Source organism: Typopeltis vanoorti, chromosome 9 (genome assembly GCF_054136105.1).
Source record: "Typopeltis vanoorti isolate ZY-2024b chromosome 9, IOZ_Tvanoo_1.0, whole genome shotgun sequence".
NCBI classification, from domain to species: domain Eukaryota; kingdom Metazoa; phylum Arthropoda; class Arachnida; order Uropygi; family Thelyphonidae; genus Typopeltis; species Typopeltis vanoorti.
The window spans coordinates 144,039,998-144,067,478 of NC_143557.1; the positions used below are offsets into that span (position 1 = coordinate 144,039,998).

The 27,481-nt window shown below is 34.7% G+C and overlaps 1 protein-coding gene across 3 annotated transcripts in view; it reads left to right on the top strand.

The window, feature by feature from the left end:
- LOC150103650 (uncharacterized) overlaps window positions 1–27,481 on the top strand; it is a 374,591-nt gene that overhangs the window by 321,377 nt on the left and 25,733 nt on the right. For all 3 annotated transcript variants that reach the window (XM_090398370.1, XM_090398369.1, XM_090398371.1), the window contains exons 14-15: window positions 12,004–12,147; window positions 17,705–17,806. In XM_090398370.1, coding sequence (XP_090254496.1) covers window positions 12,004–12,147; window positions 17,705–17,785 — 225 coding nt within the window. In that variant the 3' untranslated portion in view covers window positions 17,786–17,806. The remainder of the gene's footprint in view (window positions 1–12,003; window positions 12,148–17,704; window positions 17,807–27,481) is intronic.

Genomic DNA, 27,481 nt, shown 5'->3' on the forward strand with positions numbered 1-27,481 from the left:
TGGGTTTAAATTTGGAAGAAGGCTAGTTCAGAAGCCTTAAGGTAGCAGCCCTACCACTGAACTATTCCATCGTCAGGCTAGTCCCCTGACATGGAGAACATAATTCTACTTGTAAGCTGACAGAAAAAGATAATCAGATTAAATCTATGGAAAACGACCCTGGAATGGAAAAGGTAAAACAAAAATGGAAACGAAAAAAAATAATACACATAGCAAACTGGAATGTAAGAGGAATAGCATATAAAGAAATAGAATTAGACCAGTTATTAAATGAAAGTAATTTTAAAATAGCAGTAATCACTGAAACAAAAAAGAAATTAAAAGGAACTATGAGAACTGAAAAATTTAATGTGATATACAGTGGAGTTGACAGAGACCAAAGAGCACAAGCAGGAGTCATGATTTGGATTCATAACTCCCTTTCAAAACAGTTAAAACATTATAAATTATGGAATGAAAGAATAATAGAAGCTAGAATAAAAAATAGATTGAGGCTATTTAACAATAATTGGTTTATATGCCCTAGAAGAAGGAAGAGAACAGGATAATATTGATTTTTAATATCAGCTACAAAACAAATATAATAAAATAAATAAAAATGATTACGTAATTTTAGCAGGAGACTTAAATGCAAGAATTGGAAACACAAAAATTAATAATAATATAGGAATACATGGAGAACATACTCTAAACAGGAATAGTAGAAAATTGATTGACTTTGTAGTTTATAATAACCTAAAAATAATGAATTCCTTCTATAAACATAAAGACATACATAAATATACTTGGGCAGCAAGAGGATGGAAATCAATATTAGATTATTTTATATTAAATGAAAAGACATCAAAATTTTCACTAGATGTTAGAGTTCACAGAGGATATGAAATAAGCAGTGATCACTTCCTTAAAATAAAATTAAGATTACCACCTAAATGGCTACAAGTGTTGGATCCTACTTGTTCTTAATCTATACCTTGGATCCGACATGTAATTATTACAATGTTCTTAACCTAAAAAATAGTTGCTAGTTGATTTCTAAAACAAATATAGAAAAAATTTATATTTATAGACTGCGCCACTCTATATCTGGATTAGTTCAAGAATTGAAGATAAATCAACCCTCAACTATTACTCCTTAAAATATATACTGGCCGAGTATATTTGACTTACTTAATTTACCCGCATTGGTTCGAATATTTTATGAATGGTGCAGTAAGAGATTCAGGCAAAACACAACTTTAGATTAACAAAAACAAATATTTAATTTTATAATCACAAATTATACACTCATGATTAAATCACTAATTAAGTTATTAGAAACAACACTTCAGCCTTTCCTATAATACTGTCATACAAACTCTGACAATGGTAAATTTGTCATCTCTGATACAGTCTTCTCACAGTTCCTTAAGTTCCAAAATACAATAAAATCGCAGTAACACCGCTTTACAAGCAAACACTTTTAATTTTACTTCAGTTAATCTTCGTGATAGTTACTGTTAACATCAGGGAATTCTAAGATGAAACTCACACACTTCTCTGAACATAAATATTAAAGTTGGAATAATCTTACCGTTAATCTTCTTCCTTCATCAACATACACATACACACAAACACTTTTTATAACTGTAAACACTTTTAACAATAAACAGCACTCATTAAAATAAATCTTCTAGCATTAACTGAATTAATTTACGGGCACAATACATATAATCAGATGTTCTTGTATGAAGCACTACTGATTACTCTTGAATTAGGGCAATACACAATAATTCTTTAACTTGGGGTTTTATATGTACAAATGTTCAATCCTCCGGCATTCAAATAATTCTTTAGGCACTATAATTCTAAACACCGCTATCATTAAACACAACCCTGTTGCCTCTATTTATTCTCTAGTTACTTCTTACTATGCTTCACGTTTCAGTGTGTCCTTGAAAGGTCGGCCCTGAAAATAAATCTCAACTAAAATATCGCGTCATTCAGTAGTCACTCAGCTATCTTCCGTTGCTTTATTTGTTATTCAGAAACTTATTAGCTAACTGCTTCTCAACTTGTAGACTTTATTTAGTTGCTTGAGTGACTTGCCGACTCGCTATTATCGCACTGTGATTGCCGAATGCCCAATTCCAACCTAATGCCAATCCTTCTCTCTCTAATAAATCTCTAATGCTCTAATCTCCTAATTAATTCATAAGTCCCGCGTTCATCGCTTATATATCTGTTTTTCCCGCCTAAATTGTTCTCATGATCTAAAACTCTTTTCAATAACTCTTCTTCTCATGTTGTGTTCCAAAACGTGCTCGCTCACTTACATACGTTTCCATGACAACAAAACAAAATATAATAAAATTGAGCTATTGCATAACGTTAAACTTTCACAAACAGGAATAAATAAAGAATATTTATATTTCAATTAATGCGCAGTTAATTTATCAGATACAAATTCCTATAATATTGACATAACAATAAATAAAATAACTTATTAATATTTTATCACAGAGTTTTTCTACTATTAATACATACGTTCTTGATTAAATAATTAAATATTAGATAAAATTAAAGGTAGTTATATGAATATTAAATTATAAACAAGTGATTTACATTAAATAATATTTACAAATGTAGCCTTTGCCATGGTGGATAATGTTGGATTCTGAGGAGAGTATTGATAATTTAAATTTCTCTTCATTCAGAATCCAACACAAGTAACAAGAACAGAAAGAAAATTTGAAACATTTATTTATAAAACTAGACTACTGAATGACACAAATGGTCAGTGGCTATATGAACAAAGAATTAACCAATATCTTGATAAAATAAAACAAAATGAAGAAATAGAAATAGAATGGCTTAATATGAAAACAATACTAAATGCAGCAGCAAATGAAAGCTTAGGAAAGACCAAAAAATTCAATAAAAGGAAAAAACTGAAAATCTGGGATCATACAATGAAAGAAATAATCAAAAAGAAAAAAGAAGCCTATCACAAATGGTTAAGCAGTAAAAGATTAGAAGATGAAATAGAATATAAAAAAATAAGAGCCATAGCTAAAAGAGAAGTCAGAAAAAGACATAGGGAATCATGGAACAAATTTGTTTCTAATTTAGAACATGATTTATATAAAATAAAACCCAATGTATATAAGATTTTGAAACACTTAAATGCAGATACCAAAGAAAACATAAAATTAAACACTGAATTGAAATTAGAAGAATTTCTAAATTACTACACAGAATTGTGGACAGACAAATATTTTAAAAAAGACAATTAGCTAACAATTAACGAAAATGAAAAGGAAATAACTAAAGAAGAATTAGAAATCAGCCTGAAAGAAACAAGAAACGGAAAATCACCTGGAGAAGATAAGCTAGGTTCAGAACTATATAAATACGCAGGAACAAGATTCAAAGAAAGATTCTCATTATTTTTAAATAAAATCTATTCAACTGGTATCCCCCCAATAGAATGGAAAAAAAGCAATTGTGATTCTTATCTTTAAAAAAGGTAATAGAGAATACCCTAAAAACTAGAGGTATCAGTATACTAAATTCCTGTTACAAAATATATAGCAGAATTTTAAATAGCAAACTAATGAAATATTCCGAAAACTTTATTTTATAAGTACAGAATGGATTTAGAAAAGGACGATCATGTATAGACCCAGCCTTTTGCCTAAAATTAATAGTAGAGAAAAGAAGAGAATACAATTTAGAAACACATATTGCATTTATTGACTTTGAAAAAGCATTTGACAAAGTTAAAAGTATTATTTAACATATTAAAAGAAAAGCAAATACCAAATAATATCCTAAAAGCTATCACAAGTATATATGAAAATAATCAAATACAAATAAGATTAAATCACGAGCTATCATATACGAGAGAGATAAACCAAGGGGTCTGACAGGGATGTCCCCTCTCAACAACACTTTTTAATATTTACTTAAATTGAAATAATAATAAAATGGAATAAAAATTTACATCAAGGAATTAAACTTTCTCTTACAGTGAACTTAAACACTCTCCTTTTTGCTGACGACCAAACAATAATTTCAAATTCTGAAGATAACTTACAGAAAGCTATTTTAGATCTAAATGAGATAACCAAAGATTATGGTATGATAATATCAACAGAAAAATCAAAAACTATGGCCTTTAAAGGACAAGATCCAGCAAGAACTAAAATAGTAATAGATAACAAGATCTTAGAACAGGTGAATTCATTCAACTACCTAGGATGTATGATCACATATGAAAATGAAAAAGATATAAACGTAAAAATTGCAAAATATTTAAAAATAACAGGTGTAATTAACTCTATATTTAAACCAAACCTAGTTCAAAAATTAAACAAACCAGACTAAAAGTATACAATACATTAGCCCTACCAGTCTTAATGTATGGAAGCGAAATCTGGACAATAAAACAAAAAGACAAACAAAGATTAATAACAGCAGAAATTAAGTTTATGAGAAAAACTGCAAATTATACCTTATTTGATCACAAAAGAAACAAAGAAATTATGAAAGAATTAAACCAAGAACCAGTAATAGAAAAAATTAAAAAATATAAACATAAATGGGTAGAACACGTTCAAAGAATGAAAACAAGCCTTCAAGTATAAGCCATTAGGAAAAAGAAAACCAGGACGTCCTCTTAAACAATTCAACGATGACTTCTAAGGCCGGAACAGGCCATGCTGGGCCTAAATCCTTGAAACGCATGATGATGATGATGATGGCTAAATTAGCTGTATGCAAGACAGTTTTCAAACCAATTTTAATTTATGGATCTGAGAGCTGGTTAGAAGTAAAAAATTTGACCAAAGACTAGAAACTGCAGATATGAGAGTCCTGAGAATGATTAGGGGTGAACAGATGGCATCAATGGCAATATTATATTAAAAAGGCGGATATTAGGAAAGAACTTGATGTTGTTAATCCAGGAATGTGTTAGCAGAGCAAATCTCGGGTGGTATGGTCACTTAAACAGAATGGGAGAGGAAAGATTAGCAAAACAAGTGTTCTCTGCCAGGTTGGCAGGAAAAAGACCTAGAGAAAGACCAAGATATAGGTGGATTGATATGGTAAAAAGTATCTTAGAAGAAAGAAATATAAGATCTGACAATGTTGGTGCCTTGACAGGTAACAGATTGATTTAGAGAAAAATTGTAGATAGGAAGTTAGTAATTATGTAAATTTTTCATGTAGTACTATCATATCCTGTACACCTCTAGAGAATAAAGGTCAGGAATTTGATGATGATGATGACATAGCTGATGAATAACTAATAATATAATGCTTCTTCATGTATACCTTTGCTTTGTTTTATATATATATATAACATCACGCAGCTCTCACTGTTTCAAATCAGTGTATTGTTCATGGATGAAATATAGGGCTTTAAATAAATATTATTTACTTATTTCATATTGTTTACAATGAAAAGGGAAACAAAACTGGACACACATAATGCTTGCCAGGTTGGATAAGTAGTTGATGTATCCACTATTTAATGAACAAATCATCCTATCATGGGCATGGATGTTTTGTGTATGTCTTTAAGGGTGAAATGAATTTCATTGCCCAGTGTAAGATTGCCACTCATTTTATTAGAGGTCTGAAGTGGTCTGAATAAGTTCCGTGTTTAATCTCTAGAGCAGTTTTCCTGAATTATGTAATCTATAACTCACACATGGTACTTATACTAATGTACCGTAAGCTAAGAGCCTTTGTGGATGGGATTCATATAAAATATATATATCTCAAGAATCGTGGCAGTAACTTTTTTAGAGACAAATTTTATCTCTAGAAAGTGTAGGATCCAAGTTGAATAAACTTAGGGAATCCATATTATGGATCCTCCAAGCTTATTCAACAGAATGCAGCCTAGCAAATTTTAACAAATAGTAACAAACAGCCAAGAACTCCAACTTTTTTCTCCTCTTAAGCATGCATTAAGAAATTCATGCTGAATTTCTCAAATGCAAATATTTGAGATGGTTGGATTAAATTCAAAGGAAATGAGAATACTTTTTGCAGACACTTCTGCATATCTTTTAAACATATAATTTAATTCATTTGGATGAGATTTGGAGTTGAGTAGGTCCCACACTTTTATGACATAATTGGTTCTTGAAAGCCATTATAAATCAAATTGCAATTTTCTATATGGTTAGTACAACAAATTAAGGATACGCTCCTAGAAGTTTGAACACATATACTACACTGAAAAGGATATCCAAACTAAAAACCAGCAATTAAATAATGAAATCATAAATATATTCGATTATGTTAAAGTTAAAAATCTACATGTAGTTTTCTTGTGAATTAAGAAGTCTTTTATTGAAGTTCCCTGTAAGTGTGGTGATAGTTATTCATGACCATAGTTTTTAGGGAAATTACAATGTAGACCAATATTAACTACAATAAATTTAATTAATATTTCCAGTATTTCCAGTATAAAGTCAAATCAAAGATTAGACTTAAAGATTAAAGTCAAATTGCCATCATCAGAGAACACAAGGACAATATATATGCACATGGGCACTGTACTTATTAACAATGCTGAAACATGACAACTAAAAGTAAGCTTAAAGTCCAGAATAGTGCTCCCTCAGTGGGCAAAAATGGGTGTCTTTGACTGTTGGGCTGAAGTACAGAGGATGAGAGCTTCCCAGATTTGGGGCAGTTTCATGCAACTAAATTTGTTGAGGTTTGGGTAGTTTCTTAAGGCAGAAGGTGATTCAAGGAATAATCTTTTGTATTTATATTTGCTGTGGCAGAGTAACGTAGCCCTCTTCCAGTATATCATGTGGCAGGTGTCCGTGTGTACGTATTATGTTGTCCTTGTGTTCCCTGATGATAGCTACCTGGATGTCCTGCCTGTTTGTCTATGGTAGGGTATTTTAAACTGTATTTCTAGGGAACGTGTCCTGAATCCATTACAGTAAACCTTTAGAAAAAAATTTTGTACTTTTTGTATGGTTTGTAAGCAGTTGTAAGTTGTAATTTGTTTTTAGAATTTTTGTTAATTTTTCAGATGTGCCTTGGATAGAATGATGATAGCTTTGGTGTAGTGTGTGTGTGTGTTCTGGAGAGGGGAAGGGGGGGGGGGGAATGCTACAGTTATATGGTGCCAATGGGGCATTATATCATTATATCAATATTTAGTCTTTATTTGAGTTGTAAGTCAGCAGTTAGAATTGAAGGAAGTACAGGAAGATGGTTTAATGTTAAATCTGGTGTGAGACAAGGATGTACATTATCTCCTCTGTTATTCATTATCTATATGGATCACATTATGAAGGAAAGTGGTATTAAACATGATATAAAAATTGGAGATGTTAATGTCAGCTCTTTGCTTTATGCAGATGATGTTATACTTCTAAATAAATCTGCTCCAAGTTTGCAAGATTCTCTGACTAAATTGAATAACTGTTGTAATAGATATGGTGTGAAGGTCAGCAATAAAAAGACAAAGACAATAGGCAGAATCATTGAAAATATCAACTAGGTTGTGAATGGAGAACCTGTGGAACAAGTAAAACATTTCAGCTACTTAGGCACGATTTTTACTGAAGATGGTAAATTAAATATGGAAATAGACAACAGAATCAACAAAGCTGGTATGGTAGGAAGTAAATTGAATAAATTCATATGGAATAAGAGAGAAATTAGTCAGAACACTAAATTAGCTGTATACAAGACAGTGTTCAAACCAGTTTTAACTTATGGATCTAAGAGCTGGGTCAGAAGTAAAACACTTGACCAAGGACTAGAGACCGCAGATATGAGAGTCCTGAGAAAGATTAGAGGTGTGAACAGATGGAATCAATGGCAATATCATATTAAAAACGAGAATATTAGGAAAGAACTTGACATTGTCAGCATCCAGGAATGCGTTAGCAGAGCTAATCTCAGGTGGTATGGTCACTTAAACAGAATGGGCGAGGAAAGATTAGCAAAACAAATGTTCTCTGCCAAGTTGACAGGAAAACAATCCAGAGGAAGACCAAGATATAGGTGGATTGATACGGTACAAAGTGCCTTTGACGATAGAAATATAAGATCTGATAATGTTGGAGTCTTGACAAGTAACAGACTGATTTGGAGGAAAATTGTAGATAGGAAGTTAGTAATGATGTAAATATTTCATATAGTACTATCATATCCTGTACACTCCTTGAGGGTACATGACAGGAATTTGATGATGATGATCATATTTTTTTGGATATGGTGAGAATTGTAACTGTTGGTCAAGACTGTTTTGTTGATGTAGTCAAGCAGGGCATTGTTATCTGAACTAATTAATTTACTCTTGTTATATAGAGTTTTAATAATCCCATACTATTGGGAGGAGGGATGCCTTTGTGTATATATCTAACTGTTCGTGTGTGGTATGAGTGTGTGTGTAAACAGAGAACATCACAATTAGAAGAAACACACGTATAAACCACAGTGAAAATTATTTAATTGTAAATATTTCATCCTAAGTATCTTAGGACATCATCAGTAGAGTATTTAAACAAAATTAGGAATAGCATACAGTTAGGGCGCATGATTACAATAGAATCTCATGAAAACGTGCATAACGTACTAAAGTAGTACAAAAAAAAAAAAAAAAAAAAAAAAACGTTAATTATTTAACACAATTTTGTATGATAATTTCCCATACTTTAGGAATAGTAAGAACGTTGTTGCGGTTTAGGTTTGGTCTGTGTAGTAGGGCTTCAGAACTTTCTTTGTATAAACGTTCATGTTTAAATAAAGATCTATGTAAAAGTTTAGCCTTTTCCCAATGGATTCTATGGTTTGGATTTTCAATTGCGTGTTGAGAGAGGCCAGATTTCTGCAGTTTAAGAAGACGAATGTGGTCTTGATGTTCTGAGATGCGTTTCTGAACAGACCTACCTGTCTGTCCAAAGTAAGATAATTTGCATGAGCATGGAATCTCATAAACACCAGGTAACATCAAGGGTGAGAATTTGCCCTTAGGAGAAGGTAATAAGTTGTAAATTTGGTTGATAGGTTTGTAGGTAGTGGCAAAATTGTATTTCTTCATAATTTTAGAAAGATGTTCTGAGATGCCTTTAACGTAAGGTATGGGAATCCTATGCACGTCTTCCTGTCTGGTTTGATGTATGCAGAAGTGACTGATGATTTTTTGAGTTGTTTTGGGATTATATCCATTTAGGATGGCTGTATTTTTGATAACTTCTAATTCCTGGTTTAAAGATTCTTCAGAGGAGCAGAATTTGTGTGCTCTGGAAACTAGTGATTTAATAATGCCAGATTTCTGAGATGGATGATGAGCAGAAGAATTGTGAATGTAGCGACCTGAGAATGTAGGCTTGCGAAAGACGGACGTGGCGATGGAACCGTCTTCTTTTCTTTGGATGTGTAAATCCAAAAAAGAGATACCCTGTGGAGATTCTTTTTCCTAAGGACAAATTCTCACCCTTGATGTTACCTGGTGTTTATGAGATTCCATGCTCATGCAAATTATCTTACTTTGGACAGACAGGTAGGTCTGTTCAGAAACGCATCTCGGAACATCAAGACCACATTCGTCTTCTTAAACCGCAGAAATCCGGCCTCTCTTAACACGGAATTGAAAATCCAAACCATAGGATCCATTGGGAAAAGGCTAAACTTTTACATAGATCTTTATTTAAACATGAACGTTTATACAAAGAAAGTTCTGAAGCCCTACTACACAGACCAAAACTAAACCGCAACGACGTTCTTACTATTCCTAAAGTATGGGAAATTATCATACAAAATTGTGTTAAATAATTAACGTGTTTTTTTTTTTTTTTTTTTTTTTTTGTACTACTTTAGCACGTTATGCACGTCTTCATGAGATTCTATTGTAATCATGCGCCCTAACTGTATGTTATTCCTAATTTTGTTTAAATACTGTACTGATGATGTCCTAAGATACTTAGGATGAAATATTTACAATTAAATAATTTTCACTGTGGTTTATACGTGTGTTTCTTCTAATTATGAACGCACCACAGGTTTCGTTATTTAAAAAAGAGAACACAGTTCCATCAACCTTTTCAAAAGTGAACTGGGATGTTGATTGCTTAGAGATGTGTTAAAAAATATCAAGAGCATCCCTTCAAGGGGCTGTACAGGATACTGTCATAGTACTGTATGATTAAGTGTATGTTTTTATTAGCTTCTTCTTATCAACACTTTTTTCCATCCAAATTAATCTGTTATTTGCTAGGACTTCAGTATTGTCAGATATTTGCTAGGACTGCAGTCGATTAGGTACCTGAATTAGGTGGGAGATTAATTTCATCACCTGGTGTGATACCACAACCCTGCTTATTGTAGGCTTAAAGTGGCTTGGAAAAGTTCCATATTTGTTCTCTAGAGCAGAGTTTCTGGACTTGTAAAAAATAAATTTAAAAAATACCAAAAAAATATATAAAATTAATAATAATAAAAAAAAAATCCTTAGCCCACCCACAGTAGAAATGTACCATAAGTTTGTAAATAACCTTTTGCAAGTGGGAGCAACATAAAAAAAAATAATAATAAATAAATAAATAATTAAAAGACCCTAACAGCATCAATCTATTTAGATCTTGCTGTCTTAAATAAGAGAGGAAATAAATTTATAAAGTTATAAATATATTCAAGTAGCTCACCATAATAGCTTTGCTTTATACTGTGTTCTGTTTCACAATGTAATTTACAATTTTCACTAAAAGGTGTGCCTAAAAGATCTTGAATATTTTACTTACTCTATAGAATCTCTATTGGGAATGCAGTTTATATTTTCCATGTTCCTGCCTGTTTTCATAGTTTTTTATGCTAATCATACCAAATTTGTTACAACAGTTATTCATCTGCATTAAGACTTATAATGGATTTATTTAATAATTTATATAAATTTCCAGTTTTGGTGTCATGTTTAATGCTGATTTCCTTCATAATGTTGTTCGTTAGATTATGAATAACTATGAATAATACGTACAAGCTATCTCCTTGTACTTCCTTCAGTTTAAACTTACTTATGTATAGTATAGGCTGTATATGACCTACACGCATATTTATTATTATTATCTTCTTCTTCTTCTCCCTTCTATATTAGACCTACTGGCCTGTTACAGGGCTAATTTGACCCTTCTAAGTTGTACGTGCCCCAAGGATAAAGTGATTAGCCCTATGCCTCCCGGTATATCCTGTGTCTGTAGCTCGTGTTCACAGGGCTGGTTTGACTGCTTGTGAGAGGAAAAACCCCAGATAAACTGGGAAGAAAACCATGCCCAAGTCCTGCTAACTTGACTATGTCTTAGAAAGATCCTTAAGCTCCTCACATCGCTAATGGGAATCAAATCCAGGACACTCCTTTCCCAGGCATATGGTTACGAAGCACATAACCACTAGGCTAACCACACGGAGTATTATTATTATGTATATATAATAATGCATATATTTACATAAAATTGAATCATTGATATGTACTCACAATTGGCAATGTCCCCATCACAGTAAGATTTGATTATGATGTACTATCATAATCTTTATAATACAATTTAGTTGGCTGAATTTCAGATTGCCATTGTAGTTTCATTTGTTTAGCTTTTAAATGGATGCATACTAATAGGCTACACCATGAAAAGATAATGATTAAATATTTGATCAAAGACTGTTGTCATTTTCCCACATTCCTTATAGTTTATAAACTAATCTCCCAGTTTTGTAGCTTTTAACTTTGGCATTTCCATCTTTAATGTTGTTTTTTACATCTCTTGCCACGCAATTTTCACCATCTCTCAAGTATTGACCATCAGAATAATTTAATTTCACCTGCCTTTTCTTACCGTCTCTCTTTATAGCCAAGATATACTTTTCTCCTACATTCCTCAAATTCAGAATCACCCCTACTTCATATCATTTATCTCTCCCTCACTCATTTACTTACTCAATATATATATATATATATATATATATTTTTTTTTAACTTTCTTCTTATAGAATATGCTTGCTGAAGGAGAAGCAATGAAATGTCCTCAATGTTATATTATTTTAATGAAGAAATGGGGCTGTGACTGGCTGAAGTGCTCAATGTGCCACACAGAAATCTGTTGGGTGACAAAAGGACCACGATGGGGAATAGGAGTAAGTAAAGCAGTTTTATTTTTTGTTTTTAATAAGAGGTGTATTAATTTTTGTTTGTTAGTAGCGAACACTTATTCAACAAGATATATGAAAGAAATAGTCACTTAGTCATTAAATATTGGACAGCAGAATAAAATTTGTATTTGTTGAGAAGTACGCTTTATTAATTATTTGTTATAAGCCCTCTGCACAGAGTGGCCAAACTCAATATTTGAGATATACGTATAACCATATATATATATAAATTTACTGTGTAAATTTAGTAAATTTACTATTTACTGTGTGTATATATATATATATATACACACACTGATGGAAAAAAGTGTAAATAGTAGGAAATGTAAAAAACATTAAAAAAAGGCTAAAAGATGACTTACTGCTAGTGTAATCTAGTATGTGACTACATACTAGATTACAAAATTTAATAACTGAAAATAAATGAATTTATAATTACTTACATTTATCTATTTTTAAAAAATCTATAATTGTTGATTGTTTTTGCCTTTTCTACACTCTTATAAGTTCCACTTGCCTTTCCACAGTGTATAAGGCATTAAATGCCCCATCGTCTCCTGATGCACTTGCAATATACTGCCTCAAAACAGAGATAGCTTCCATTGCTTCTTTACTAGTAGTAGGTTCTTGATCACAGTCTTCTTCAACCACTTCTTCCTCTTCTTCTTCACCAAGGTGATTGGAAAGGATGTCTTCTACACTTGGTACCATTGATGTGATCACACCAGTTAACATCAACATAGTCTTGAAATGAGGAAGACTCATCTATCACATACCAGTTGTTGGGCTCTGACATATCTTCTTCTTCCTCCTGTAGTTGTTCTTCCTCTTCCACAAACGTAACTCCTGCCTTCTGGAAACAGTTGGATATGGTTTCAAGCGTAACAGGCAACCATGCTTTGGCCACATAATACATGGCATCAAGGACTGATATGGTCATTTGTTTTGGTTCCATACCATTATCATGCATAAACACAGCTTTTTCAACAAGCATTTTTCTATATTTCCATTTAAATGCATGAATGATGTCCAGATCTAATGGCTGAAGCTCCCTTGTACAATTAGGGGGAAAGAACACTAATCTAATGTTTCTGAGCTGCAGATCTTCAGGCTGTGCAGGACATTTGTCTAGCAGTAGTATTTTGTGGTGATTTGTCCCCATTTTGGCTCCAGAGCATGCATGGTGGATGTGAAGATGCTGCTGGTCATCCATGCTGTGCTGTTGGCATCATACTTAGTTGGCAGATTTTTCACGTTCTTAAAACACCTTGGCTTTTTAACTTTACCAATTACCAGTGGAGGTAATTTTTCTGATCCATCAGCATTGATCATGAGCAAAACAGTTACTCTCTGCTTGCTGAGTTTTCCACCATGACACTTCTCTCCTTTAAAACATAATATTTTACTTGCCAGAATGTTATAAAAGAGCCCACTTTCATCAACATTGAAAACATTTTTTGGTTCATAGTCCTGAATAATAGTCTTTAGTTCATGTTTCCACTGGTTTACAGTTTCCCCTGCAACACCATTACTTTCTCCACGCACTTGATTATACAGTATATTGTGACAAGTCTTGAAATGATCAATCCATCCATTTCACGCAGTAAAACCATTAATCTACAACCTCGCAGCAAATTCAAAGGCTTTCGCTCGCAGTGTAGTACCATTGACTGGAATAACTGATGCTCTCATAGAAACAAACCACTCCACCATAAGTTTATCCAATTCATTTTATGTCAATGTCTGGATATATTTTTGTTTTTTTGACATAGCGCCAGATTGCTTTGTATTGAGTTCAATTCTTGACCTGTTTTTTACTATCTTGTTCAAAGTGGACATGGAGAGTCCAAGATCTTTTGTTAATTGCACACGTGTTCTGGCATGCCAATTTATACGTCGTAGAATTATTATTATTATTATTACCCCAAGGACCTCATGGAGTCAAAGACTCATCTGGGAGGTCCTTTTATGACACAAACAGCTCATCACATGCAAGGAGTTTGAATGTTTGAACACATTCAAACTCTTTGCAGACACCGCACTCTCAGGCAAGGCATTCCAATCATTTATAACTCTGCATGAGAAAAATCTGCTTCTCACTCCCCTACTCACACCCTCTTTATACAGTTTCCAAGGGGATGACCTCTGGTTCTCCCCCGATCTCCCACTATTTTCTGTACAACTTCTCCAGCATTGATCCTATAACAACCCCTTACCAACTTGTAGGGTCTATCATATCTCCCCTCTTCCTCCTATCCACCAGACTCTGCAAATTGCATCTCCTCAATCTTTCCTCATACTCGACATTCCAGAGGTCAGAAACTACCTTAGTCAGTGGACCCTTTGGACCCTTTCCAACATCTCTACATCCTTCTGAAAACCAGGTGACCAAATCTGGGCACAATAATCCATGTGTAGCCTAATCAAAACCTTATACAAATGAACAAGAATTTCCCTACTTCTACACATCAGTGTCCTCTGCATCATTCCCAGAAGCCTTTGTGTGTCTTCACAATTTTGGCTATGTGTCCCCTAAATTTCCGATCCTTATCCACTATCACCCCCAGATCTCTTATTTCTTCCACCTCCAACAATATATCCTCACCAAGCATAAATTCTGCATCCCATCTTTCTTTGTTTTCCAAATTTTAAACCTTACATTTTGCAACATTGAACTCGCATTCCCGTTTCCGTGCCCAATCACTCAATTTATTCAAGTCTTCGTCCCAACTTTGCATCATCTGCAAACAACTGAATATCTCCATCCAAATCTTCACCTATATCATTAATATACAAGTTAAACAGTAATAGCCCTAAAACAGACCCCTGAGGCAATCAACTAGTGACATTCCTTTTCCTTGATATTGCTCCCCCATACACAACTTGTTGATACCTATCAGATAGCCAGTCTCCAATCTAAAGCACTAATCTAATATCCAATCCCATCTGCTCTAGTTTGACTATCAATTTATCATGAGATACTCTATCAAAAGCCTTTGCAAAATCTAAGTATATCACTGTGTATCCCTCTCCTCTGTCTAAGGAAACAGTCAGTTTATTGTAATAAGTAAGTAGATTACTAAAACATGACCTCCCTTTAGCAAATCCATGCTGTCCATCAAAGATAATACCATTGTTGTCAACCCAACTCTGGATCCTAGTTCTCACAAGCTTCTCCAACAACTTAACCACAACACCTGACATACAGATAGGCCTATAATTTGATGCTTGAATTCGATCACCTCCTTTATGAATTGGCACAGTCTTGCCCTCCTTCCACTCCTTAGGAACTTGACCGAGTGCAAGACTCATATTCAAAAAATATGTCAATAAATTTTACCTATACAAGTTGCCAAATGGTGCTTTGACCTTATCCTGAGATTTTTATTTAATAAGGTCAAAGCACTTTGTGGCAACTTGTATAGGTAAAATTTATAAGTTCTGCATTATTTCAACCTTGGCATCTCATGGTCTGGCTCCCACTGATGAGACCTCAATAAAGGTTGAAGCCAGTCTGGGTAGTGGCCCTTCCTTTAATGCATAGCATCATACATGTGTGCAAGGAGATGGGCTTTGCATTATGGGAGATACTAAGGAAAGTGATTGATCAGAGCTTACTCCACCTTTACCATGAGTTGCCTCAGACCTGAAAATACTTCAGGCACAAACTTGACTTACCTGCTTGTTTGCTTACTTGGGAAAAAGGATTAAAACCAAGTTTATAAAATTGCTTGGTATCTGTAACGTATAGTATACCCAAGGTAAAAAAAAAAACTTTCTACATATATATATATATATCTGGTCCACACATGAAGGCCATAAGACCTATAGTACACTAGTGCCATGTGTGGGCAAGAGGAATAGAAGAAAGGAGGAGTCTATTCACATTTAGTTTGATAATGTGTGGGTAATGTGAGAACAATAGGTGAACCTGGTGACTGTACATAGGTCATGTGAGTAAGGAAGTGAAAAGAAGATTTTTTGCTTGTCAGCTGGTTAATAAGTGGAATTTATTGTCAGAGTGGGTAGTGAGTGCCCCAGTGAATTCAAGGAGGTATGATAGTTATTGTGGTTTGTGAGTGTCCAACCTCCTCCAATGAGTCTTTGGACTCCATGAAGGCTTGGAAATAATGTTAAATCTTATATGCCCATAAATACATTGTAGTGTGAGTTGCTAAGAATTTTTTTTTTTTCTTAAATTAATTTTATAAGTTTTTTGTATTCTTATGGAAGAAACCCTGTTCTAGGAACCAAACATGGAATTTTTCAAGCCCCTTCAGGCCTCCAAAAAGCAGGGCAATGGTCTCATGCTGGGTGACGAATCTAAAAATATACTGAAATGGCCAGCACATTATGGTCATACTGCTAGCTTGTCATGTATACATATTTTCTGTTAGCACTTAGTGTTTTTATTTTTATTTTTTTTCTTCAGACCCTTCTGGCATGTTTCAGGTATATTTTCTGATCAGCATACTTTCAAAAATAAATTTTAATTAGTAAATAAACAATTAATTTTTAGCCTTACAGGTCGATTATACGATTATACGGGGAGGTTGCATATCTATTTTCCATAAGTTTCGCTGTTACACTTTGGTGTCAGATAACTGCAACGTGAAATTAAATTACAATTCAAATTATTGGAATATAAAAATATTCAGTTTAAATCAGTTTTCCTAGTCAAATCACAGACTTTACATAATTCTCTTTTCTGTTCCCTTTTTTCCATAATAGATTGTGTTCAGTACATAAATAAGCACCACTTGCCAGTGACTCTTCTTTTACTTGGTCTTTATTGTTTCTTTCTCATTCTCATTTACTAAACTTATTTTATACATTACATAGTGAAGGTGGAAACTCTTCAGGAAGTTTTATTTCTACAGTATCTTTTAATTTTTTTGGTCTTATATTTAATTTTATTAATATACACATCATTGTGGTGTATATTTATTAACATACACCACATTTCTGGCTGGCCAGCTAGAAAGTGTTTTAACTTTTGTTTTCTTAGATATCATTTTCAATTATGTTAACATGTTCTTTGTATGTTAATTTTTTATATGATGTTTGTTTATATATTTCATATACTAGTCACAAAAGGTGCATGGTTGAGTTTATTTAATAAGGAATTGCATTTTCTGATTTATTAATTTTCTTCCAGTTCATTTAATACTGTGGCTTGCCAAGATAATTTGGTTCCTAGTTGGGTTCAATATGTTTTGTTTCTTTTGGGAATAAAAATATATGTATATATATATATATATATTTCTGTGTTTAATGTGCTGATGACAACTGAATAGCACTGCTTAATTTAGAGGAACTTATACCAATAATAGCTTTAACTTTTTGTTCAGTAAAATTATTGTTTCATTATAACTGATATGATAGCCAAGTATAAACTTGGCTATAGAACAAATAGTATGAATATTGGTAATTATATTTTTGATGCATTCATTAACATTAATTGATGCTCAGAAAATAGAGATTACAAAAAAAAAAATAATAATTTGGGACATGTTTATTATTATTTTTTTTTTTTCGCTAGGGTCGTGGTGACACATCTGGTGGGTGTAAGTGTGGCGTAAATGGAATTAGATGTCATCCTAAATGCAATTATTGTCACTAAGTTCGTGTGTGTAAATATAGAGTAAGTATTTGCCAACTGTTTTTGAATAAAGTTTTTGTTGCTTTAAAGTTTTCAGCCTGACTAAACATTTATCTATCAAGCTTGCATTAAAAAGAATTTAGTACTTTAGTTTCCACTATAGAAAAGGCAGCGCTTTCCATTTTTCAACTATGAACTAGATGCCCCCCCCCCCTCATTAAAAAAAATCATTTGAATGATTTTTTTTCAAAGCTTCTATTGTCATATACTACTAAAAAGAAAAAATAGTCCATGCTTTAAAAGTATTATGCAACAGTTACCTCCCTATATTTTCAGGTTTGAATTATCATTTATAGTAAAATGTTTCATATTTAAAATCAGTCTGAAATCTCTACAGCTATATGTAATTACGTAATTACTTACTGATATCCACGTCTGCATCTTTTTTTTTTTTTTTAGCCATCTCTGCCTATAATGAAGATCCAAATCTAGATTGTAATTCAGATGTTGACAAACATTAACCACTCTTTGTGCTAAAGGATATCATTTTTGCATTTTTCTAATAGTCAGTGCTTTCTTATCTCTATTGTGTAGCTTCTAGATTTCCCTCAGTTATCCATTCTACTTTGATTACTACATCTGGTTTTAAGGAACTGTTGCACTGATCTAAATATAGAATGGAGTATTTGTTTAAAGAAGTAGCTGAACTTCTTTCCTTACTTTGGGTAACCACCACCACCACCACCAGTAAATATGAGTTGACTCTCACCTTACATACTGAAATCACTACATGTGCAGAACACCATAAACACATTGACTATGAGCTGTGTTCTCATTTTTTTGTCCATAGTAATGGAACATTCAAATTGATGTAACAACATTCAAATTAAAATGTTATTATATCAGGTATATCTCCCATAATTCTTCTATCATTTGTATTATTATTATCATCATTATCATCATCAAATTTCTGACAGGTACCTTCGGGGGGGGGGGGGGGGAGTTACTGGATATGAGAGTAGTACATGAAAAAATTTCATCATTAGTAACTTCCTATCAAGATTTTCATCCAAATTAATCTGTTATCTTTCAAGACTCCAGTAATATCAGATGTTATATTTCTTGTCTCCTAATTAATTTCTTAACTGTATCAATCCATCTAGATCTTAGTCTTCCACTGGGTCTTTTTCCTGTGCACCTGACAAAGAACACTAATCTTCAGCATCACATTTTATTTAAGTGACCATATCACTTGAGATCAGCTGTGCTACCACATTTCTGAATATTAACAATGTCATGTTCTTTCCTAATATTCTCATTTTTAATAATAATAATATTATTATTATTATTAAGAGAGACCTATAGGGAGTCATGGACTCAACAAGGGCAGCCGCATACTCACTCACCAGCTATCATACTTATTTTTGAATTCATTCACACTGCTTGCACATACCACATCCAATGACAGTTCCCAATCATGCAACACCCTATCAGAGACAAATCTAGCTCTCATGCCCTTCTTAGTGGAATTCATTCTCCACTTTGAAGGATGCCCTCTTGTTCTTTCCTCACCCTCCATAAAATAAAAAATTCCATCCACTGAAATCCTGTATGAGCCTTTCAGAAGTTTGTATGTCTCAATGATATTACCCCCTCTTTCTCCTGTTTGCTAGTGTCTGCGGTCTATAAATTCTCAATCTGTCTTCATAATCAGTATTCTCCAATCCTGATATCATTTTTAAAACTGTCCTTTGCACTCTCTCCACTGTATCAGAATCTCAATGGAAACCAGGAGACCAGAACTGCACACAGTAGTCTAAGTGAGGTCTTATCAAGGTCTTGTAAAGAGGCAAAATGACATCCTCATTATCTTTACATGTTAAACTTATTTTCAGTATTGCAATCATTTTTTGAGTTGTATTTGCAGTCTTTGTTATATAGTCCTTCAACTTCAACCTGTCTACTAAAACTCCAAGATCCCTAGCCTGATCAGTTTCATCTAGTATGATCTCACTAATATAATATGACATTGGATATCTAATCATGCTAAAGCGAATGACTTTTATTATTATTATTATTATTATTACGGGTATCTCCATGGAGTCAGTAGACTCATCGCGGGAGACCCAAGCTAGCAAAACAATATCTGTCATATCTCTTCTTGAATTCATTTACAGATGAAGAGCTCACAACAAAGTCAGGCAATGAATTCCACTCATTCACCACCCTCCAGGCAAAAAACCTTGTTCTGACACCTTTGTTAACCACACTCTTCTTTAATTTCCAGAGATGACCTCTTGTTCTTCCATCACTATCACACAGCTGAAACATTTCCCCTGCATCAATCCTATAAAAACCTTTTAGTAATTTGAATGTTTCTATCATATCCCCTCTTCTTCGCCTATCAACCAATCTCTGCAATCCACAAGCTCTCAATCTATCAATGTAGGGAGCATTTTTTATATCACTCACCAACTTGGTCACTCTTCTCTGAACCCTCTCCACAGCCTCCTCATCTCCAAGGAATCCAGGTGACCAGACCTGAGCACAGTAATCCAAATGTGGAAGTATCAATGCTTTATAAAGGGGAATAATAACCTCTTTATCTCTGGATGTCAGTGTGTTCCTCAACAACCAAGTAATCCTATGTGCAATCTTGGACACCTTAGCAATGTGTCCTCTGAACTTCATCTCCTTATCTACCAATACCCCTAAGTCCCTAGCCTCATCAATCTCTTGGAGTACCTTTCCATCTATGTAGTACACAGCTGGTAATCTTTTAATCCCAAAATGCAAGACTTTACACTTTTCCACATTGAACTGACATCCATTTTCTTTTGCCCATTTTACCAGCTTATTTAAATCCTCCTGCAAACTTTCAACATCAGCTTGATTTTTTATTGCACTACACAACTTTGCATCATCAGCAAACAACTGAATATCTCCCTTTAAGCCGTTTCCTATATCATTTATATACAAATTAAACAACATTGGCCCAAGCACAGAGCCCTGAGGCACACCACTGGTCACCTGCCTCATTCTGGACTCGGCTCCTCCATACACCACCTTATGGTATCTCTCCCTGAGCCATTCTCCTATCCATATCACCAATTTAATATCCATTCCCATCTGCTCCAATTTGCATAACAGTGTTCTATGGGGTATCCTGTCAAAAGCCTTAGCAAAATCCAGAAGTACCACTGTGTAGCCAGTTCCTTTGTCCAACTCTGATGTTATTCTATTATGGATAGTTAATAGATTGCTAAGGCAGGATCTACCTTTAACAAAACCATGTTGGCCTCTATAGAGTATCATATCCTGATCCACCCATTCTTGAATTTTGTCTTTAACCAACTTTTCCAATACTTTTACCACTACTCCTGAGATGGTGATTGGTCTGTAATTCAATACTGCAGTTTTAGAGCCACCCTTATGCAAAAGAACCACTTTGCCTAACTTCCACTCCCTAGGGACCATACCAGAGTTCAAACTTAAATTAAATATCCAGGTAAGAGGGGTTGACAATTCATTTGCACATTCACGCAACACCCGAGCTGATATTCCATCTAAGCCTACCGCAGTGTTTGCATTTAAGTTTCGCAATATATTTAATACCTCTGATTCTTTAGCTTCAATTCTCACATTAGGTATTGCTATAGGTATAGAGATATCCTCACTTGGGTGATAGACTTTTGAGAAGTGATCACTCAGTAACTCGACTATTACATCTGATTTTGTCACCTCAATACCATCAGCACCCACTAAGGTTATCCTTCCGAAGTCATTCTTCCTCTTACTTGCCACATAGCGGAAGAACTCTTTGGGATTACCCTTGATCTCTTTGGCTAAGGTCTTCTCATAATCTGATTTAGCTTTTCTTACTATGCTGGTAACCTTCCTAGCTTGAGCCTTGTACTGCTCATGGGTGTCCTGATCGCCCTTCTCCTTGTAAATTCTCCATAACATTTTCTTTTTTTGTAGTTCAAGCTTGATACTACTGCTCATCCATCTAATGCCTGCCTTGTTTGACCTCCTGACCATGGGGACACAATCTGATATTGCTTTCCTCAGATACCCGCTGATTTTATCCCAAGCACTGCTAACATCTTTCCCTTGCAATATGTTCTGCCATGGGATGGCTGCAAGCTCACTCCGAAGCTTGTTATAATTGCCTAACCTGTAGTTTCGTAAATACCCCTTCTTACTAGAAAAATCCACAGATTTTGCAACCTCCCAAGTCAATACCACATGATCGCTTTCACCAACTGGAGGTAACGAGGTCACCTTACTTAAGCATATAACCTCTGAACCAATAACCAGGTTCAACACTCTCACACCACGTGTCCCTTCAGTTACGTGCTGTTTCAAGTAATTATCTCGTAGCAGATGTATGAACTCCATTTCCTTTTTGCTACGTGATATTTCCTCCTTCCAATTGATATCACCATAATTAAAATCCCCCATAATAATCACTAAGCCTTCACTCATTGCACTAAGTTGCTGATGCATGAATTCAATATCTCCCCCTGTACTCCCTGGCCTATAGCAGCATCCAACTGTATATTTGGTTGCGTTGGTCACTATTTCGCACCAGACTGCCTCAAATGAACTCTCATTCACATGTCTATCATCATGATATACTACTTTCTTTGGCTGCAACACATCAGCTATCATCAACAGTACTCCTCCTCCTGTTCTATCTTCTCTATCCTCCCTGACTTTACATTTACTGACATCCATTCTCCCATGCCCACAATTCTAGCCTATTCAAATCATTCCTCAAGTACTGCATATCAGCAGCATTCCTGATTACCTATCGTTGCATCATCAACAAATAGCTGTATGTTGCTTGTCAAACTTTCCCAATATCATTAATGTACAGATTGAATAACAGTGGACCAAGGACTGATCCTTGTTGTACACCATTAGTTACCTTAAATCTTACAGACTTACATCCCCGTATACCACTTTTTGATATCCGTCAGTCAGCCATCGTCTTAACACATTCGCTGCCACGCTCCTCGGGCATAGTTTGTTCCCGCACACCAAGCACTTTCGCGTCTTCAAGGTCACTACAAGTAATCTCGTAGCCGGCTTATCAGACAGAATTTTGTTTCATATGCCAACTAAGAGTAATCTCGTATCACCCCCACCCATATATTACACGTGTGACGAAGGTGTTTATTGCTTCTAGTCTCTAAAAACCTTCAGTTTCGTCATGACCAGTAAAAGAAAACTTACTGATAAAGAATTAGAAGATTACGTAATATGAGTGATGATGAATTTAATGAATTCATCATCGCAAATGGAAGGATAAGAGGGAAGTTCTTTCCATTTCAAATATGCACAGATTTTAAATGGTTCAAGCAAAAAATCGGAATGGTAAAATTCAGTTAAAACCAAATATCGTTATGGACTATAATTTGGGTATGTCAGGCATCGATCTTTCTGATAAAATGCTTTCTTACTATCCCCCCCTTACGAAAGACAATTAGATGGCCAAAGAAATTGGCAATATGCATTTTTCATATATTCATTCAAAATGCGCATAAATTTTATAATATAATTACTGGAAACACAATGACTGCGTTAAAATTTAGAGATCAATTTATCTCAGTTTTTGTTGGAATGGATGAGCTGACAGTATCACAGATTATCAGCAGGATCTGGGATTTTCATTATTTGGAAATTTTACTACCTACAGAAAAAAATATCCGCCGACAAAGCCATGCCGAGTATGTACGCGAAACAAACAACGACATGAAACACATTATTATTGTCCTGTTTGCCAGGAAAAACCACCATTGTGCGTGGAAAATTGTTTTAAAGTGTATCATTTGTAATTTGAATAAATTGGTTTTTATTTTATTGATTTCATTTTATTATTTTCATTGATTTTTATCAGTTTTAAATTGATTTACAAATTACATGTTATACTACGGATTAGTTCGCGCTTGGCATAGGAGGTTGGTAATCGACATACAAGTATATTCGTAGTTGGCTTCTGAGGCACATACATAATATACTGTATTTTAGTTGAAATTATTTCCCTTCTACCAAGCCCCCAGACGTGCTCTCTGCTTTATTCAGAATCCAAGGGTTCAAATTAAGGTAAATATATTAAGGGTTAACTCGTGTTTGACATAGGAGGTCGGTAAATCGACATACGAGTATACTCGTAGTTGGCTTGTGAAGCTCATATACGAACTACGAGTATACTCGTAGTTGGCAGTGAATGTGTTAACGATGCTAATATTTTATAATCCAAACCCATATTGTCCAATTTATGCAACAGTCTTCCTTGCTGAATTCTGTCAAAAGCCTTTGCAAAATCCAAAAGTGTCATGGTGTAATCCAGTGGTTCTCAAACGTTTTATCTCTGTGCCCCCACCTGACAAGAGAAAACACTGTCAGCCCCCCCACTGGGTTTATTTATCAAAATAGAAGTCATACTAAGGTTGACGTTTTATTCAGTTTATTTTGTGTTTTCTGTATACTATTTAATAGTTTTTGACACACAATAATTAAAGTATCACAATATTAGGCCTACAATAAAAATTAGTTTTAACACTTGCAATTAACCAAAATATGTATTGAAATGAAACAATATTTAACTAACAAGTGTTTCATTTTTCTCTCTAAAAATAATCAAACATTAAATGTCAAAGTCTGATGTGATGGATGGGCCTGTTTTTGAGAACAAAGTTTATCGAAATGTGGTGTAATATCAGAAATGGCCAATCTATGTTCTTTAGCAATATTTAGTCTTGAACGATACTTTGACTTCATAGCTACCAAAGCAGAAAATGTCATTAAGTCACTGCTTTCAGCTGAGTGTGTATAGTGCTGCCTGGAAGAGGATGCGGCTGCTGCCGAACTATCAACACTGCCTCTGACACATGCATTTTATAAGTGCAAGTGAAGAAAATAATTATTAGTTATTTTTAAATTCTTGATAATTAAAATCAAAAGTTTTTTTTTTCTGTATTTTTATTTGTTGTTATTTTTAAAACTGATTTAGAGCAGTTTTAATTTTTATCTGTAGGAAAGTATGCTGCACTCCTTTCAAGCTATTCGCACCCCCCCCCCTGGGGTCACGCCCCACAGTTTGAGAACCACTGGTGTAATCCATTCCCCTTGTCATGTTCAGTGGTAACATTATTATAGAACATGAACAAGCTGCTAAAACATGACCTTCCCTTAGTAAACCCATGCGGTTCATTGCAGAGTAGAGATTCAATGTCAGCCCATTTCTGAATGCAAGCCCTAACCAAGTTCTCCAAAATCTTCACCACCACTCCTGAGATACCGATTGGTTGATAGTTGGATACATCAGTTTTTGCACCACTCTTGTGCATTAGGATTACCATACATTCATTCCACTCTTAACCTGTGGAATCTTCCCTGTTCTAACATTCTCACCAACTGGAGGGAGATTTGATGCCTCATTTATAATAACATCCTCTGATTAGATGATCAAATTTAAGACACTCAATCTTCATGCACCCTCTGTTACATACTGCCCAAGGTAGTTGTCTCTCAAAAACTCAAGAAACTCATTTTCTTTACTTTCGATTGCTATCTTGTTATCCCAATTTATATTACCGTAATTAAAATCATCCATAATGAACACCCTTTTCCTATTTGCTTATACATTTCCTGATTACTACTCTCACCATTACCAGTTCTATAGCAACATCCAACAAAATATTTTATTCTCTTTGCCTTTATTTCACACCATACTGCCACTATTTCCCTCTTGCATTTCTACCTTGTATGAACATAACTCTTTCTCTATCATCAATAACACTCCCCCCTCTCTTTTTACCCTTTCTGTCTTCACAAAATATATCGTACCCTTCAGTCTCTATCCTTGTCAGGATGTCATCTTCATCCTATCACGTCTGTTTCAAAATTATTCCAACAATTTTGGGGTGATGAACTTGATCAATACAACCTTCATTTTCTCTTGTTTTTGATACTTCTAGCATTTATATACAAACATAAAAGTTCATTCCTGGATCCATAACAAGTTTTACTAATACCACTTATTAGGTATGATTTCTCCATACCTACCTCGAACCATTTCTTTTTCTCCTTGCTCATCCCAGAACCTTCTTCAAGTCCATCTGTTTTCCCTGCATCCCACGTCACCCTCTTTCCTTTTTGTCTATACATGCATTCACATCCTCTTACAGCATCAACCTTCTCACACTGTGTTCCTTGGTCCAACCTGAGTCTCCCCATTTCCTTGCTTGTCTTGCACACTTGTTCTCTCATTCTCTACACTCATGCTACTCACTTCTTCATTCATAAGCACTATTTCAATCTCTTCTTCCTTGCTCTCCTGCTCTTACCTTACATTTTGCCACATTAAATTGACATCCATTCTCCTTAGCCCAGACCTCCAATCTATCCAAATCATCTTGCAAAATTTTGACGTCATCTGCATTCACTATTGCCCTACCCAACTTAGCATCATCCGCAAACAAATGAACTGTTCCTCTCAGATCCTTTCCTATATCATTAATGAACAAATTAAACAGCAGTGGTCCAAGAACAGATCCTTGTGGCACACCACTACTCACAGCCATCTTGTAGACTCTACTCCTGAATAAACCACTCTCTGATATCTTTCTGTCAACCACCCTCCTATCCATCTCACCAACCTTATATCCATCCCCATATGTTGCAATTTACTGATTAGAATGACATCTGGTATCCTGTCAAAGGCCTTAGCAAGGTCCAGTAGAATCACTGTAAACCCATTATCCTTATCCAGTTCAGTCGTCACTGTGTTATAATACGTGAGCAAGTTACTGAGGCATGACCTACCCTTCACAAAACCATTCTGTCCCCGATACAGTATCCCATTTTCTTCTATCCAATCTTGTATTTTCCTCTTGACTATTTTCTCCAAGACCTTGATAATGATTCCTGTTATGCTGATTGGCCGGTAATTTTCAACAGCAGCCTTGGAACCACCTTTATGCAGCGGAACCATTTTCCCCTCTTTCCACCCCCTCGGGACTGACCCAGACCCGAGGCTCAAATTAAACAAAATGGTCAAGGGCACTGACAATTCTTTAGCCACTTCACGTACGATACGAGCTGGTATACCATCCAATCCCACAGATGTATTGACATTGAGGTTTTGTAATAGACTAGTTACCTCCACTTCATTCATCACAATTCCAGTATAAGCTGTTGGGTCTTCCATTCCTGCAATGTCACCACCTGGATGATATACTCTTGCAAAATGCTCGCTCAGTAATTCCACTATATCGACTGATTCGGTTACCTCCCTACCCTCAGCATTTTTTAAGATCATTCTACCCTGGACATTTTTCCTTTTACTTGCTACATATTGAAAAAAACTGCTTGGGATTCTCTTTAGCCTACATGGCCAATTTTCTTTCCTAATCCACTTTTGCTTTTCTTACCACCCTTGTTACCATCCTGGCCTGAGCTTTATACTGTTCCTGCCCCTGCTGGTCACCTTTCTCCTTAAATTCCCTCCACAATTGTTTCTTTTTTTGCAGCTCAAGCTTAATAGTATTATTCATCCATTTAACCCCTACTTGATTTATTATTCGGATTCTTGGTATACAGTCAACCATTGCCTCCTGCAAACACTTCTTAACCACCTCCCATGCACTATCAACATCCAGCCCTTGCAGTTGTACATGCCATGGCACTGAGCCAAGCACACACCTA